At 36.5% G+C, this 15,443-nt stretch overlaps 3 protein-coding genes across 9 annotated transcripts; 2 read left to right on the top strand and 1 right to left on the bottom strand.

Moving 5' to 3' along the window:
* The first annotated feature begins 371 nt into the window (after positions 1-371).
* On the top strand, positions 372-1,831 carry LOC109181520 (F-box protein At1g30790-like). The gene is made up of 2 exons (XM_019331327.1): positions 372-1,529; positions 1,682-1,831. Exons 1-2 carry the CDS (start codon positions 494-496, stop codon positions 1,735-1,737), a joined length of 1,092 nt encoding a protein of 363 aa, XP_019186872.1. The 5' UTR covers positions 372-493; the 3' UTR covers positions 1,738-1,831.
* Positions 1,832-6,210: 4,379 nt separating this feature from the next.
* On the top strand, positions 6,211-7,899 carry LOC109182178 (histone-lysine N-methyltransferase SUVR3). 2 transcript variants are annotated; one of them, XM_019332272.1, is made up of 3 exons: positions 6,211-6,950; positions 7,241-7,638; positions 7,811-7,899. In XM_019332272.1, the coding sequence occupies exons 1-2, from the start codon at positions 6,323-6,325 to the stop codon at positions 7,627-7,629; spliced, it is 1,017 nt and encodes a 338-aa protein (XP_019187817.1). In that variant the 5' UTR covers positions 6,211-6,322; the 3' UTR covers positions 7,630-7,638; positions 7,811-7,899. The 2 variants fall into 2 exon arrangements, with proteins under 2 accessions (XP_019187817.1, XP_019187816.1); XM_019332271.1 differs by having other exon boundaries at positions 7,241-7,812.
* LOC109182177 (probable inactive leucine-rich repeat receptor-like protein kinase At3g03770) lies at positions 7,723-12,373 on the bottom strand. 6 transcript variants are annotated; one of them, XM_019332266.1, is made up of 10 exons: positions 12,282-12,373; positions 11,997-12,168; positions 11,717-11,788; positions 10,148-11,529; positions 9,750-9,883; positions 9,401-9,641; positions 8,890-9,095; positions 8,690-8,739; positions 8,256-8,367; positions 7,723-8,159 (listed from the first exon to the last, which is right to left on the bottom strand). In XM_019332266.1, the coding sequence occupies exons 4-10, from the start codon at positions 11,484-11,486 to the stop codon at positions 7,884-7,886; spliced, it is 2,358 nt and encodes a 785-aa protein (XP_019187811.1). In that variant the 5' UTR covers positions 11,487-11,529; positions 11,717-11,788; positions 11,997-12,168; positions 12,282-12,373; the 3' UTR covers positions 7,723-7,883. The 6 variants fall into 6 exon arrangements, with proteins under 6 accessions (XP_019187811.1, XP_019187815.1, XP_019187812.1 ...); XM_019332270.1 differs by lacking the exon at positions 12,282-12,373 and having other exon boundaries at positions 11,717-11,765; positions 11,858-12,206; XM_019332267.1 differs by lacking the exon at positions 12,282-12,373 and having other exon boundaries at positions 11,895-12,206.
* Positions 12,374-15,443: the final 3,070 nt, after the last annotated feature.

Here is a 15,443-nt window from a genome sequence, read left to right as displayed (position 1 = left end):
GGCCAATTGGAGGATGGGGGTTAATTTTTTAAATTTAAATACCGTCCCATGCTTTAATTAAAATTTGTTGTTGGATAAATATTGATGACTTAAAACTTGTTCATAATTTAAATTATAAATATTTCAATATATAAATTGTATATTTTGAACTCAGGTCTAAGTGAATAATTTCTGCACACCACAAATTTAACTATTATTCCGGAGTATAGTTTAAAAGACTCAAATACTATAGCCTTTACCGGTGGCTTGTGGTCCACTGGTATCGGATTGCTCCCCTATGTGGGAGGTCTAGGTTTCGAGCCTCAGTGTAGGCATAGATTGTATGGGTATCCCCCTTCCTTTGTAATAAAAAAAATACTATAGCCTTTAATCACGCTTAGCCAGTTAGCCCAGCCCACATTTACGTAGTCAAGGTTACTGCAATCACCACCGTTTTTACTATTTACCCTAAACAAATTTACCTAGACGAAGCTATTCATTCAATCCAAACAAAATGGAGAACTGCAAATTTCCAAGGGAGCTGCTGATCGAGATTTTGGCTAGATTGCCGGTAAAGTCTCTTTTGCGATTTAAGTCTGTTTCTAAATCCTTTTATTCTTTAATAAAAAGTGATAATCATTTCCAACACAAGCACTATGAAATTAGTCGGGTGAGAAGAGATTATGCCATTTTCGAGCGTCGGATTGGGATTAGTGAATTTCGGCGTGAGAGAGTATTTGGTTTAGTTTACAAAGAATTGGATTCTGATGAGATTGGATGTGTAGACCTACCCTTACCTAGTTCAGAGACAGTAGATGTAAAGTGTATTGAGGGTATATTATGCTTAATTGCCGTTAGTGATGATGGAACTAGGAATATTTCAATGTGGAATCCATCCACCCGGGAAATTAAGGCATTACCACCGATCTCCCCACCTCACAATTCCATTCCTCACAAATTCCTTACAGATGATCGGAAAGAATCAATTGGATTTGGGTTTTGTAACAACATGAGAGGGAAGGTTGTCATTGTTTGGTGTTGTGGAGATGAAGATGAATGGAAATGTGAGTACAAGGTAATGGTTTGTAGCGAGGTTGATAACATATGGGGTTGGAGAGAAATTAATCCACATCCTCTTTTCGATCGATTGTGGCCAAGGCCCTATCATGATATTTACTTGAAAGGAAAGTATTATTGGAATTTTTATGGATACTCAGACCGTGGTTCGTTTACGCCGTATTTGCTCTGCTTCGACATTAGTGCCGAGACTTTTGGGACAATTAGTTTGCCATCTGATCCTCCATGCCAAAATGGGGATGAAGGGAAAGGTCTTGTACATGCTAATGTTTCGGTTATGAATGACACTATTGCTTTGATTGGTTATCGAGGGGGACGGAGGAGAAGGGATGGACGATGGGAGGTTTGGTTAATGATGCAAAATGGTAGTGAGGTTAATTGGCATAAATATGCCTCCATCGGGGGTGGAGATGATATTTTGCGGCCGATACGAATTTGGAATCAGGATCGTCATTTACTCATGCAACGGATGAGTTATGATAGTGATACACACTTAGTTTCTATTGATTTGGTAACTGGAGAAAAAAAAAAAGCGAGAATCGATGATATTAATATCAATATGGAGCAGCAGTTCTATCTAGCTTACAATGAGAGTCTGAAAATGTTTTAAGAATAAAACACACAGATGCTGAAATTTATCTTTTGACTTTCAATTCTCTCAAATTCATGGAATCCCATTGATCTACTGTAGTGTTAAAATCTATCAAATCTAGAGCAAATTCAATGCCTTGCTCAAAACTTCATGACAGTACCTGATTTGGATCCAAATTTTAGTTCTTCAGGGAAAAAAATAACTGCTTATTCTGTATTAGCAAACAAGTGATTCTTGAATCTTGTGATGGCGGGATACAGCCCTTGCATGCCAATGGAATATCGTTTTCAACGCGTGGCTCTATCTCTTGATGTTCACAAGACAATCGGTTAGATTTCAGAGCATAAACTGTACTGCAGAAGAATTTCTGTCTTGAAAGATATTATGTTTTTTTTGTTTTGTTTTGTTTTGTTTTTGTTTTTCCTGCATTTTTCCTTTGAATTATCGTCATCTCCATTTCTATAGAATGAACTTCATTGGGTAAAATTAGAATGATGCTTTGTGGCTGGTATGTTTGAGAATAGCCTTTTGCCCTTTTCTATTGTTTCCTACAATGGCTTGTCTGCTAAGCTCTAATATACCACTCGTGACTTGAAACGCTCATTGCATAGTATCCCATTGTAGTCTTGTAGACTGTAGTCACTAGATAGATGACTTATACAATTTTATCCTATTTTGGTGGTTAATAAAACACTTAACTTCAAGAAAAGAAAGGACAGTCTATCATAATTTGACTTACCAACAATCGCTCTAAATGTTAATAATTTTTTTTTAATAACAAAGATTACAATAGATAAATTCAATTGATAGATTATTATGAGTCAAATCGTTTTTAAGAAAAAAAAAAGTTTCTTGAAAAAGAAATCGTTTTTGAGAAAAAGAAAGAAAGAAAAAAACTCACATTTAAGTAGACTCTTGAGGGATATAAAAAAACTCACATTTAAGTATGACTTTTGGGGGAACAAGAAAAGAAAAGATGTGATCTTAATTATTAGAGATATGCTCTCGGACCAAACAAATACCTAACATTTAAGTGTAAAAAAAGAAAAAAAAAAGTTATGAGTAAAACTTGATATAAAATTTGTTCAGCACACTTTAATATTTTATAAATTATGAATATGTAATTGACATAAATAATGATAGACATCCACCCGCACACATACATTTATATCAACATGTCTCACATATGCTTAGTGTTGTACAAAGGGGTTAGTCAAAACCTTGCCATGGTCTTTCTATTCTGTGCCTAGAAACCTTTATCAGAATTTTTTACTTCAAAATTAGACCAATCTGCAGTGAGTAGATTGAAAAGCAGAGAATTTCGTGAAAACTGCAACATACGGAGTATATTATATTATAGTGCAAATGTGCAACATATATTATATTATAGTGAATTAAATTAAATCATTGACTACAATTAAACTTGAGTTAATTAGTTTTTAATTGTTAATTTTTTCTATAAATGAATAAATTTGCTTGTTTTACTCCATTGTAATGGCTTGATTTGTTCACAATTCAAATTATAAACATTTAATATGTAAATTGTGTATTTTAAACCCATGTCTATATTGCAATATGGATCAAAGTTCACAGAATAATTATATTTGCACAAACCACAAATTTAACTATTATTATATTTTAAAGGACTCAAATTCTATAGCCTTTAATCACGCTTAGAAGCATACTACTTAGCTTATATAAACACACACATAATACTTAGCTTGCTGAGAATTAAACACAGCACTACACATCGCATCTGCAAATTAAAACACATACTCAATGAAAATTTTAAGGTTCGTTGTTTGTTTTCTTTTCACTTGTAACCAAGAGTTACCAACAACACCCATGGGATGGCTTTGGTTTGGTACTAATATGGCCCCGGGCTATTGTGCTTACCTTGGTGCCGGTTGCATAGTGAGTCAACTCCGGAGCAAGGTTTGGGGTTGCTAGGAATGCAAATGCATTTACGAGTGTAACTACTATACATTTTTATTTAATTTAGAACTGACTCAAGTTTAATTTTATTTAATGATTTAATTTACTTCAATATAATATAATATATGTTGTTGTTTTCACAAAATTCTCCGCTCTTCAATCGACTCATTGTAGATTGGTTTAATATTTAGATAAAAAATTTGATGATAATTTCTGGGCACACGAGTGGAATGACCATGGCAGGGTTTCGTTTAGCCTCTTTGATCAAAATCAATACTTCACTAAAGCACTAGATCTGTTGCACATGAATAATGTCACACGTGTTTTAAAAGATGGTGGAATTACTCCTGTTGGCCAGTACGGGAATACCCAGTTTCTTAACACAATCCATACGTGGATGTGAAAATTCATTGCAAAGGGACTTATCTTATCGCGATTATAATTTGTTTTAATTCAAAACAACTAGCAAGACATTATTAATGCAAATTATTTAATTTCCTTTCTGTTCTTACTTATTCTTTTTCTGTTTTAATCCAGCTGCAACAGCCATGATCAATTGATAACGCATGTTGCACGAGTACTGCACGCGTGTTGCACGACTAAACTAACGCCTAATGTCAAATTTAAAATAAGTTTAAGGTTATGTGCATGAACTAGAGTGCAAGCAAGACATCGTTAATGAAATTTATTTAATTTCCTTTTTGTTCTTACTTATTCTTCTTCTGTTTTAATCCAGCTGCATCTGCCATGATCAATTGCAACATCAAAGGCATCACAGGATAATGTCCAAAAAAGCTTTACCTTCAAATTGTTATGTGGATCCGAAAGCTTTTTGGGCATTGTCATGTGATGTGGCCTTTGGTGTTGCAATTGATCATGACTGTGGATTAAAACAAATTCTAACATCGATAAGATTAGTCTCTTTGTAATGACTTTTCACATCTACGTTTAAAACATGATGGATTGTGTTAAGAAAACTGGGTATCCACGTATTGGCCACTAACAATAATTTCACCATCTTTTAAAACACGTGTGATATTATTCATGTGCAACAGATCTATGACTTTAGTAAAGTATTGAGGTTGATTGGAGAAGGTAAAGGAAGCCTTACCATGGTCATTCCACTTGTGTGCCCAAAAACCTTCATCAATTTTATTTACTTCGATATTAGACCAATTTGCAATGAGTTGATTGAAGAGTAGATAATTCCATGAAATCTGCAACATGCATACGTTATATTATATTGAAGTAAATCGTTGAATAAAATTAAATAAAAATGGTACTTAATATTTTTAAATTCGATGCAGCCCAAGCCTTGCTCCGGAGTTGACAAATGGTCATAGGTCATGAATGGTGAAATCAGATTTCACCTTACTCACTATGCAACCGGCACCAAGGTAAGCACAATAGCCCAGAGGCCATATTAGTGCCAAACCAAAGCCATTCCATGGGTGTTGATGGTAACTCTTGGTTATAAGAAATAAAAAACAAAAAAACAAAAAAACCCTTAAAGAGAGTTATCAAATAACCTCCCTTTTAAATCTTGTAATTTGTAATGAAAATTAAATGAGCTTGTTGTATAATTAGTGTGACAATTTATCTTTTAACACTCAATATATAGAAAAATTGAACTATACAACCTAAAATTGTAAATTTTAAATTTTATTATTGATAACGTACATTACACGTGTGCTGCACGCGTGTTGCACGACTAAATTAATGCCTAATGTCAAATTTAAAATAAGTAAGTTTAAGGTTGTGTGCATGAATTGGAGAGCAAGCAAGACATCATTAATGAAAATTATTTACTTCATTCTATGTTATTCTCCCTTGTTCTTCTTCTGTCAAATTTCCCACCTCCCCTTTTGTTTTAGCTTAATCTCTCATACTCCCTGACTGGGTTGTTATAGTGGCTTCAATTCCCCAGCGATAATTCTCAAAGGGTAGATGATTGACTATAGGGATATGATGGTACCCTATTCAATCTACTCATATCAGGAGGGATTAGATTCAATTCTCGATATGCAATTGTCACTTTTAATTTTTTTAAAAAAAATCTAAAGAAAGTATTTGGTTGAGCATATTCATCATGCTAGAAGATATTTGTAAGTTTCTCAAGTTTATGTGTACTTACCTGGAAAGTTGAAGTCTAAGCAGTGGCTTGCATGAAATTGTTTTATCCTAAATCTCCTATTACCTAACTGATTATGCAAAAAAAAAAAAAAAAAAAAAAAAATCCTTACTATCACACTGTTCAGCGGTTAACTGCGGATGGTATTCTTAGAACATCACAAATAGAAATTTTATCGGAACAAAAAATTTGGGATGAGATTTTTTTAGCTTGTACACTGCGGTGCTCAAATTAATGCCCTATTCAGGTATCTCGATGAAAATCTTCACAAATAGTATTTTTGATAGAATATTATTGCTTATTTTGATAATCCTTTGAACAATATTAAATATGGGACAATAGAAATACATTAATCGTGAAAAAAAGAAAAAGAGAAATTGATTCTATATTGAAGGATGTCGAGAGCCTTGAGACTAGGAATTCAACATTTCAGGAAAAGAATTTCTCATAAATTCAAAAACTTGTGCCATAAACACTCATCAATGGAGGCAATAATATAATTTTAACAGGGACCAAACTATTATTTATTAGAAACAGACGAGTCTACTTGTAAGTGTTACATAACTTTGGGGTATCAGTGAAATTATTCAGTAGACACGCAGAACACGATGGAGAAACGATGCAGAACGGGTCGACCCGCACCGGAAGAGGATGACTACTCGGAAGGCCAAGAGCATTTCTTCCGGTGTGCCCGTCTCATCATCCCTTACTTACAACCGCCCGATCTCGCCTCCGTTTCATCAACCTGCAAGGCCTTCCGACGAGTCTCCGACGCCATTACTTCCGCAAGAATCGCCGACGCTTCTAGAAGCTTCGAGAATTCACCAGTCCCTTTCGTCAACGCCGTCGATTCTCAACCTTACGCTTACTTCCTATACACCCGCATTCAAACCCTGCCGAACGCTACCGGAAAAGCTCAGTGTTGGGGAGGTCCGGATGATGGTGCGGGTCGGGCCATACCGGACCCGTTCTTGTTCAGGGTCGAGGGCGCCCGTGGGTGCGAGTGCTGCCGAAGTTGCGGCGACGGCGAGGGTTTGGGATGCCCGTGTTGGGACTCGGCCGAGTTTCCGGCTCAGGAGTGTGGTCCGAGCTGCCGCTGCGTGCAGGAGTGCGGGAACCGGTTGACTCAGAAGGGGGTTTCCGTGGGGCTGAGAATCGTCAAGGATAAGAGAAAAGGTTGGAGCTTGTGCGCTGCTGAGATGATTCAAAAAGGGAAGTTTGTTTGCGAGTATGCAGGTAAAGTGTTTGTTTTATTGTCTAGCAGCAATTTGGATTTGGTTCAAGCTTTTGAATTGCATGCTCCTGAAAGTTTATACTATATCTGATTAATGCATATATGTTAAACGCAAATACAACAATATTTGATGCTTAAAAGATCACAAGTTTCTTGATTTGGTTCTTGTTGTTATTCACCACATTTTATCATTTTTGCAGCTTCCATTAATCCATTATTATTATTTTGTGTTGAAAGATAACCTAGTGAAAGGTTAAATTGATTCCTCTTTATGTGCAATTTTGCTTGAAAGGTGAAGTTGTGACGACTGAAGAAGCAAGAGCTCGCCTGAAACTATATGACGAAACTTCATCCACTGGCCATTTTTCTCCTGCTCTTCTGGTTGTGAAGGAGCATCTTCGGTCTGGGAATATATGCATGAGGATGAACATTGATGCCACCAAAATTGGCAATATTGCACGCTTTATTAACCATTCATGCGATGGTGGGAACCTCTGCTCAGTAATAGTGCGGAGTTCTGGAGCCTTGTTACCCCGTGTTTGCTTTTTTGCTTCCAGAGACATACAAGAAGATGAAGAGCTCAGTTTCAGTTATGGGGAGGTTAGGCTTAATCCAAAAGGCTCTCAATGTTTCTGTGGCAGCTCTTCATGTTTAGGGGTCTTGCCATCAGAGCACACATGAGAATAGAAGGTTTGAAATATTAATCGTTTCATTGATTTTCATACTTAGTGACTGAACTGTTTTGATCCTCTCATTAGACATTTTGGTGACATATAAGGAGAAGATACTGTCTATATATTCTGCAGATCAAATGGTTTTTTGTACAAAACTGATAACTATTTGCATTCACCATTTTCATTAGTACAAAGCTCTTCAATCTTCTGAAGCAAAGCCATAGCCATTGCTTCCTCAAAAACACCTCTCATGCACTCATGCTATCGAATGGCTATCTGGCGTGAAGGCTGAAAAGGCGAAATGGGAGAGCTATCGCTGCTCTGAGAATCTCCTCTACACGCGTCTTGGACCTGAGCCGCAAACTGCAAATTCCACAACACATCCTCAACCGACGGCCTATCTGCAGGATCCTCGAGCAAACATCTGTAGCAAATCTCCACCATCGTCTTCACCGATTCATCTGAACTCGAATTCTTGACCCTCGGATCAACCACACTCCTTCTCCATGCATCATCGCCTGTGAGGCTTGCTTGCAACTACAACATTGATGCATGAACAAGCTAAAGCTATTGAGAAAGAGTTTACTAAGATCATAAAGAGCTCATGTAAAACTGTTTCGGTTTCCAGAGTACCTGTTCTTTAAGGATCTTCACATCCTTCTTGGTATTTATCCTCCTTCCTGTAATGATTTCTAGTAATATTGTACCAAAGTCATACACATCCAGCTTTTCATTGTATCTTTCCCTGCAAAAAAGTTACAGTTTATAGATATCAAAGACTTCAATCGCGACAACTTTCATATGCTGACCAAGTGGAAACTGAAAAATAATCGTAAGTATTTATTTATTTTTGGATGACAAGGGAACACTGGGTAAATCACGCCTTGTGACCCTATCCAGCAAAGGATCACAAGGAGGTAAACCAGCTTAGGTTGTTCATAGCTGACCGGCTCAAACCAAGAAAACTAATAGGCCGCTCCCGATGGGAGTTGAAGAATCAGAAGTATTTAGACATAGAAGGATATGGCATTTGATCAATTATGAATAAAATATATGTATACACAAACCTTGCACCATTAACCTCCTTGGAACCACTGGGAATATCATGAAGGCCGGCCTGCAAAGTTGCACAGATAGTAACGCCAAACTATTAATACAAGGAATTGATATACACAGGAATAACGAGAGAATTGAGTTGGTGCTTTCACGAGTGTTGATATTTGTGTGTGTCTGTGTGTTCAAATTTCCGAAATTTATCTGTTCAAACCTTTCCTGTGCTCTCATCCAGAATGGGTAGGTTAAAGCTGCTAATTTTGGCAACGAGGTTCTGGTCCAACAGAATATCGGTTATCTTCAAATCGTTTGAAAAGACACCAGGAACAATCCCGGTATGCAAGAACTGGATACCCTTTGCTATTCCTATAGCAGCTGAAACACGCTGTGCCCAGTTTAATCTCCGTCTAGAATGCTTGTCTGCAAAGCAAACAGGCAAGACTTAACTGTCAAACTTTATAACACAGACATGATCTTTATTAACGCATTTCTAATTCAAGCCTCACTGCAGATTTAGCTACTAAATGTTAGTCACTTGTGAATGTAGAAAAGATTAAATGTCAGACATTATGGTTTTAAATCCCGAGCTGGGACTTGGCCCTTCAAGCTTCTGCCCAACGGTCCCCCTAGCCACATGGTGTAGGACTTGGCTCTTCAGGCCTCCGCCCAATAGAACAGTATATAAATCCCGAGAGTACAGAGACTAGATATTATTGTTAAATTACCAGATATCCAGCTCCTCAGGGTGCCATTTGGTACATATTCGAAGACAAGAAATATTCTGCTGACACTCGAATCATCCAAGTAACACTCGAAGCAGTGCCCGAGCGCACTAACCAGGTGTTGATGTCTGAGTTTCGATATAAACTCTATTTGATGCATAAAATTTTGAATGCTATTGCTTCGTTTCAGTTTCAGGCATCTAACAGCAACATACGAACCATCTCTCAGCCGGCCTCTGTATATCTGAGTGCATAAAAAAGGTAATTCAGCCCTCATCTAAGCATTTTGTATGGCTGTATTTATTAAGTTACCATACATTTTTCAGAAATTTGCGAACTTGAACTACCATACCTGACCGGTAGATCCTTCCCCGACAAAACTTGATGTATCGAAATTGTTTGTTGCCTCTTCAAGCTCTTCCAATGAAAACGTTCGATAAGATGGAACGCTGAGTGACCCTAACTTCATCGCTTGAGTAATATACCCTATGGACATGGTGAAAGACCAAACTATCACTTAGTTGCACAAAAGAACTTTAAAGAAGAGTGGCCTATTGGCGCCCTTCTTGGTTTGAATCGATCAGCTATGTGGCCCTTTGCTGGCTAGGGCCACAAGGCAGAGTTTACCTAGTCCACACCCTCGAGTAGTGGTTGCAGGTTTCCCTCGTTACTAAAAATGCAAAAAAAAGAAACAATAAACCGAGCACTCATGGCTAAACATAGAGAGTGAAAGGGCAAGAAGAACCTTACTTGCATCCGAGAACAACTTTGAGGTGTATGCAGTTGAAGCACTTTCCATTATTAATCTCGTGGGGGTTTTCCTTACAGTCTTCTTTGCACGAAAACTTCTGACGATTAAAAGGGCCACAGCAACTAGTATGGCGCCTCCAATAACGCTCCCGCATATGCTCAAGGCAAGAATTGCTTTAGAACCCATCTTTTTACGGTGATGGCGAGGTATAATCCCCACAGCTAAAGCTTCATTCCTACAGAAGGAGACTGGATGTTGATTTTTGTCCCCAGTTTCTAGACAGTTTCCGGTATAAACCACAACCTTGGTCTTGGAACCGCTATGAAGGCAACTAGGCAATGTTCCCGTCAAGAGATTAGCAGAAAGATCCACGAGATTCAGTGCAGAATTGCAGGGTAGATTGTCGAAAAGCATTCCTGTAAGTTTGTTTTCTGCAATGCTTAGATAAGTGATTAATGGAAGAGATAGTAATGAGGATGGAAACGGCCCGACAAGTCCATTGGAAGAAACATCGAGGTGTTCGAGCTGATGACAGGATTGAACATTCTCGGGAATGCTAGAGGTGAACCTGTTCCTCCTAAGCACGAGGCTCACGATTTTGCTGCCAACTAGTGGAAACTTGGGCCCGAAAGAGTTGTCTTCCAAGTCGAGGACTTGAAGGTTTTCCAGATTGGTAAGATCAGGAACATTTCCCGTAAAATTGTTCCTCGACAGTGCAAGAATCCGAAGATTTTGCAAATCCCCGAGTGTATCCGGGAGGGGGCCTCTGAAAGAATTGTTCTTCACACTCAAAACCGCCAAATCTGAAAGCAAACCAAGCCCATCTGGAAGCCTGCCAGTGAACTTATTCCCATCGAGTATAAGTGTTTGGAGGTTAATCAACGATGAGATTTGTCTCGGGATGGCGTTGTGGAAGAAATTGGAGGTCAGGTCAAGTATCTCGAGTCCTGATAATCTCGAAATTTTGCCAGGCAACGGCCCCCATAAACCAAGAGACACTAACTTGAGGACCTTCAAGCTCGGGAGCTTAACGAGGCTACTAACAAAGGCATCAATGGAAAAGTTTTCGGGCAATTGAGGCGTGCCCTTCTCGCCGATTATATGCAACTGAGTTATGCTTCCTCCATAGCAGACAACCGTAACTGAAGAACTCGTTTCAGCATTGCAGAAATCCGTGTCGTTCTTCCAGCTCCTCAAGGAAGCCGGGGAGTTAAGAAGCTCTCGAATCCTCAGAAGTGCTCGAACTTCAAAGGATTGTGCTTGTTCGGAATACCCAACTAACGATGACAAAACAAGACAGACTATAACAAGTTCCCTAAGGCCAAAACTCCCCGCCATTGCCAAAAACTACAGAAACACGTTATCTGGGGAAGAACTAACTCTGAAACACAATAAAAATACAGATAAATCTTATGATTTCTGCTCTAAGATTACACTGAAACTTAGGGGCAAGAAAATTGGGCAGAAAAAAATTTCAAGAATCATGCTTAAAACAAGAAAACAATGCAGCCAAATATCCATATAACTATCAGAAATAATATAATAAGTTCTGGAAATTGAAAGCTCACCTCTATCTGCCAGAGAAATCAGCCAATTCAAGATTCTGGGGAAAATCCTCTGAAAAATAGAGCAAAATTAGGCTGAAATTAAAACAAGGTAGCAATATCTATCAGAAACCCTCATTTAGGTGAACACCCAAACATCAAAACCTTAAGAACAGCAAATAACTTCAAATGCAAACCTCACCAAACAGAACCAACAACTGGTCAACTCCTACCACTCACACTTCACATTCTATGCTTAGTATGACAAGACATTATTGGTATTTAGAATCAGTAAAGGTTGTACCTTTGGCTCAAGAAATACACTATTCTGATGATTATTTCAAAACCAAAATGTAGATGGGGCCAAAGCCAAGAAGATTATGCAGAACCCACACACTGGCTGCTTCTTTCCACACTTTAACCGCCATTATCACCTCAGAAACCGACAGACAACCTTTGTGTTCTTTCCCCACTTTCTTAAATTAAAAAAACAAAAATGTAACTTAGTGAAGCTGATGCTAAAGTGCACAATGGGTTTCACAGTTGGATTGAACTCAAGAAAAAGGAAAAGATGAAGATTACAACTAACCTTTATTCCCTCTTTGTGCGTGCCCCTATTCAGAAGTCTTTTTCTTTTCCTTCTTTGTACTAATCATTCCTAATTAGACACCTTTTCTTTTCTTTTCTTTTCTTTTCTTTTTTGAACCATTTGGCTTGGAGCTACTGGCTTATGCACTCTTTGTGCAGTGATATCACTGTGCATAATGTAGAAGATGATGTAAACTAAAGGAATTAAATGGCAATGGAGATTGGAGAAGATGAAATAATAGGATTGAGTTTTAAAGTTTTTTATATTAATGTATGTACAAATAGCTTATGGTATGCAATATATTATTATAGGATAAAGGCTAATAAATTAAAGTTCTTTGCATAAGCATCTATATACTAATAGTTTTTCATGTTATCTCTACATAATTCATTTTCAGTTGCATGATATATGTAATATATAAATATATTCAAGTATTTGGAGAAGTCTTTATAGGCCAGTTATCTTATTCAAAAGAGGTGCCTACAATTAAACAAGGAAATTAGTTAATGTGTCTACAGGGGAAACTTTGGTACACTTAAATATATTCAAGCTAAATATCCGTGAATTTTATGTAAGATTTTCTGAGACATGTATTATGTTTATACAGTATAATCAATTAATATTAATGAAAATAAAACATGTTTTTCTACATGTAATCTTCATCTATATATAGAAATGAGAGCAACATGAGTGTATATAAACAATACTCCTTATATAAATATATTCAAATATCTTGTAAAGAATCATGAGTCTTTCAAGAAAATATATATATATATATATATATATATATATATATATATATATATATATATATTATACGAACACTAATGATATGTCCTCCACTTGAGAGAGTAAGGTCAATCATATCACTCAATTTTGTATTTTAATATTATTAATGGTGATATACATAGCATCATTATACTATGCATTTCGACCTAGCTAGTTTGTGCGTGCTTTCGTTCTCTCATATTAGGGGCCGATATGTCTGACTAAGGTTTAATTTTGGCCTCCAAACCATCTATATATTTAGTCATCGCTTCAGCCTAAGTCACATAGGAGTCAACACGTGTCAGACAAACCTAATCAACCATTGCTCAAGTGCCAAGCCAGATGTGTCGATGAGATCTGAGCATGCATGTGCAGATGTGCTCACCTCTATGGTGCTATAAAAGCCAAGTCTCCACTCTTTAAAAGGGACGTCATTTGAACCTATACTAATACCTTAGTATATTTTTTGACCTTAGTGAAGACTTTTGATCTCACTTGCATGTAATCATATTGTGTACTAAACCCCATCATTTATACAATTACTCTCATTTCATTCATTTTCTCTACAATCTTACACACATAACCCCACATAGCGTATAGTCCATAAACCATTTATGCTATCAATTATTTTGACATGAGTTTACTAATGCTAACTTTTTAAATTTTATTACATTGAATTATACGGTGTCACGTCAACTTCAATTGAATTATTACAAATATAATGTTCTCCACTAAAGTTGATAATTTTGCGAAGTACTCTGTATCCAACTAGGCCTTGTGCCCACATGGATTGCTGACAAGAAACACTTCGTTTTCCTTTTCCTTCCTTTTTTATTTTTTTCCATAATTAATACTTCCCAGGTCTCATTTTACTATTTATGGATCACTGACATAGTACTTTTAATATAATTTAAATATATAAATTTTATACTAATGCTAAATTTAACAATATGAATAATTGAACTAAAAATAATTTTCGTCATATCTTGTTAACTGAACCAGACATATACACAGAACGGAGGAAGTAAACAATACCGCACATAATGCTATATATTTAGTGGATACATTCTTAGAATACAACTCAAAGATTAACTAACTCAAAATAAGTTTATAATTTTTATTTTGCTAACCATTGCAGGCATAATTTGCGATTCAAATTTATATATTTAGTGGATACTGATTGGATAATGGAGTTTTTTACTTTGATAAAACTACTATAAAGGAACATAATTATATTTAAGTATAAAGTACAACTAACAAAGATATTATCACATGTATAAACACCCGTATTCATTAAGTATGTCGAAAAGAAAAAGAGATTTTAAAAGGATATATAGATTACTGATGTGTTGCTTTATGATGAGGGCAGCTTTGGCTTTTTGGTCTAAATATTAAATCCCCACTTTTTTTTTTCCTTTTTTCTTTTTTACATTCTATATTAATATTTGTATTTTTCTAAAACGTCATTTCTTAACCTGGGATAGTAGCTCAGATGATAAATGGACTCTTTTCGTAGAAAAAATTTTAGGATAATCCAGGTTCAACTCCCACAAGTGAAGAATTTCCAAACCAGTTCTTAGCTTATTTTCGGAGTGAATGAGAATTAGTCAGGTGAACCTAAATAGAGAAAGACCAGGTCAATTTTTTAGTATGATTGAGCATACATGCATTAGTGGTGGACCTTTTAAGTTTTAAATGATTTATAGAGGAAGAGTTTAGGGAGCATGAGATACTACTTGCTTAGCTACCGTACACCAGACCTACATTATTATTATTTTCTAATTTATATAATTATATATGTATGTGTCATTTCCCAATACTTCTTAATACTATTGGTCTGCATGCTTTAATTCACATTCCAAAGGGAGATTCTTACCAGCTACACTATCCAAGCTTCCAACCAAACATATAAGAGGATTGCTTTTTAAAAATAAAAATAAAAAAAAATGTTAAACACCCCATTCAAACGTGATGAGTGATGAGTAAAGAAGGTTTGAAAAGACAGATCATAGTCAACGACAAGGAGATTAGATATTTCCGTTTTCCGAGGTACGTAAATGCAGATTAATTAGTTATGTATATTGTATAGTAGTGAGAGCGTACGTGGCAAACTCAAATGTCACATCGGAACTTGGCCGGCCGGTCCCACCGTACACCGACACCAACTGGACGGACGTCGTGATAGTGAAAGAAGAAAGTGATGGCAGATAAGATTTCCCACTTTCTTTTTTAGCTTCATTCACTCACCAATTTATTAAAGTCACTTCTTTTTTTTTTTTTTTTTTTTAATCTTTATGCAAGGTAATGTGGTATTTTTATTACAATTCTTTGGGTTATCCAATTACACTGATTGGTTGGAGTTATTGCAATTATCTCTTTTTGTTAAATTGTAAT

The sequence above is a fragment of the Ipomoea nil genome, unplaced genomic scaffold (assembly GCF_001879475.1).
Source record: "Ipomoea nil cultivar Tokyo-kokei standard unplaced genomic scaffold, Asagao_1.1 scaffold1043, whole genome shotgun sequence".
Taxonomy (NCBI): domain Eukaryota; kingdom Viridiplantae; phylum Streptophyta; class Magnoliopsida; order Solanales; family Convolvulaceae; genus Ipomoea; species Ipomoea nil.
This window is presented reverse-complemented; position numbering and strand designations above follow the sequence as displayed.

Bases quoted from the DNA above. Each gene is read 5' to 3' on its own strand.
- LOC109181520 (XM_019331327.1), top strand. From the start codon at position 494: ATGGAGAACTGCAAATTTCCAAGGGAGCTGCTGATCGAGATTTTGGCT. The intron at 1,530-1,681 runs GTTATGATAGTG...TAAAACACACAG, and splicing joins TTTACTCATGCAACGGATGA to ATGCTGAAATTTATCTTTTG.
- LOC109182178 (XM_019332272.1), top strand. From the start codon at position 6,323: ATGGAGAAACGATGCAGAACGGGTCGACCCGCACCGGAAGAGGATGAC. The intron at 6,951-7,240 runs GTAAAGTGTTTG...TTTGCTTGAAAG, and splicing joins GTTTGTTTGCGAGTATGCAG to GTGAAGTTGTGACGACTGAA.
- LOC109182177 (XM_019332266.1), bottom strand. From the start codon at position 11,486: ATGGCGGGGAGTTTTGGCCTTAGGGAACTTGTTATAGTCTGTCTTGTT. The intron at 9,884-10,147 runs GTAAGGTTCTTC...CCATGTCCATAG, and splicing joins AAAGTTGTTCTCGGATGCAA to GGTATATTACTCAAGCGATG. The intron at 9,096-9,400 runs GTAATTTAACAA...TTTGCTTTGCAG, and splicing joins CCTGAGGAGCTGGATATCTG to ACAAGCATTCTAGACGGAGA.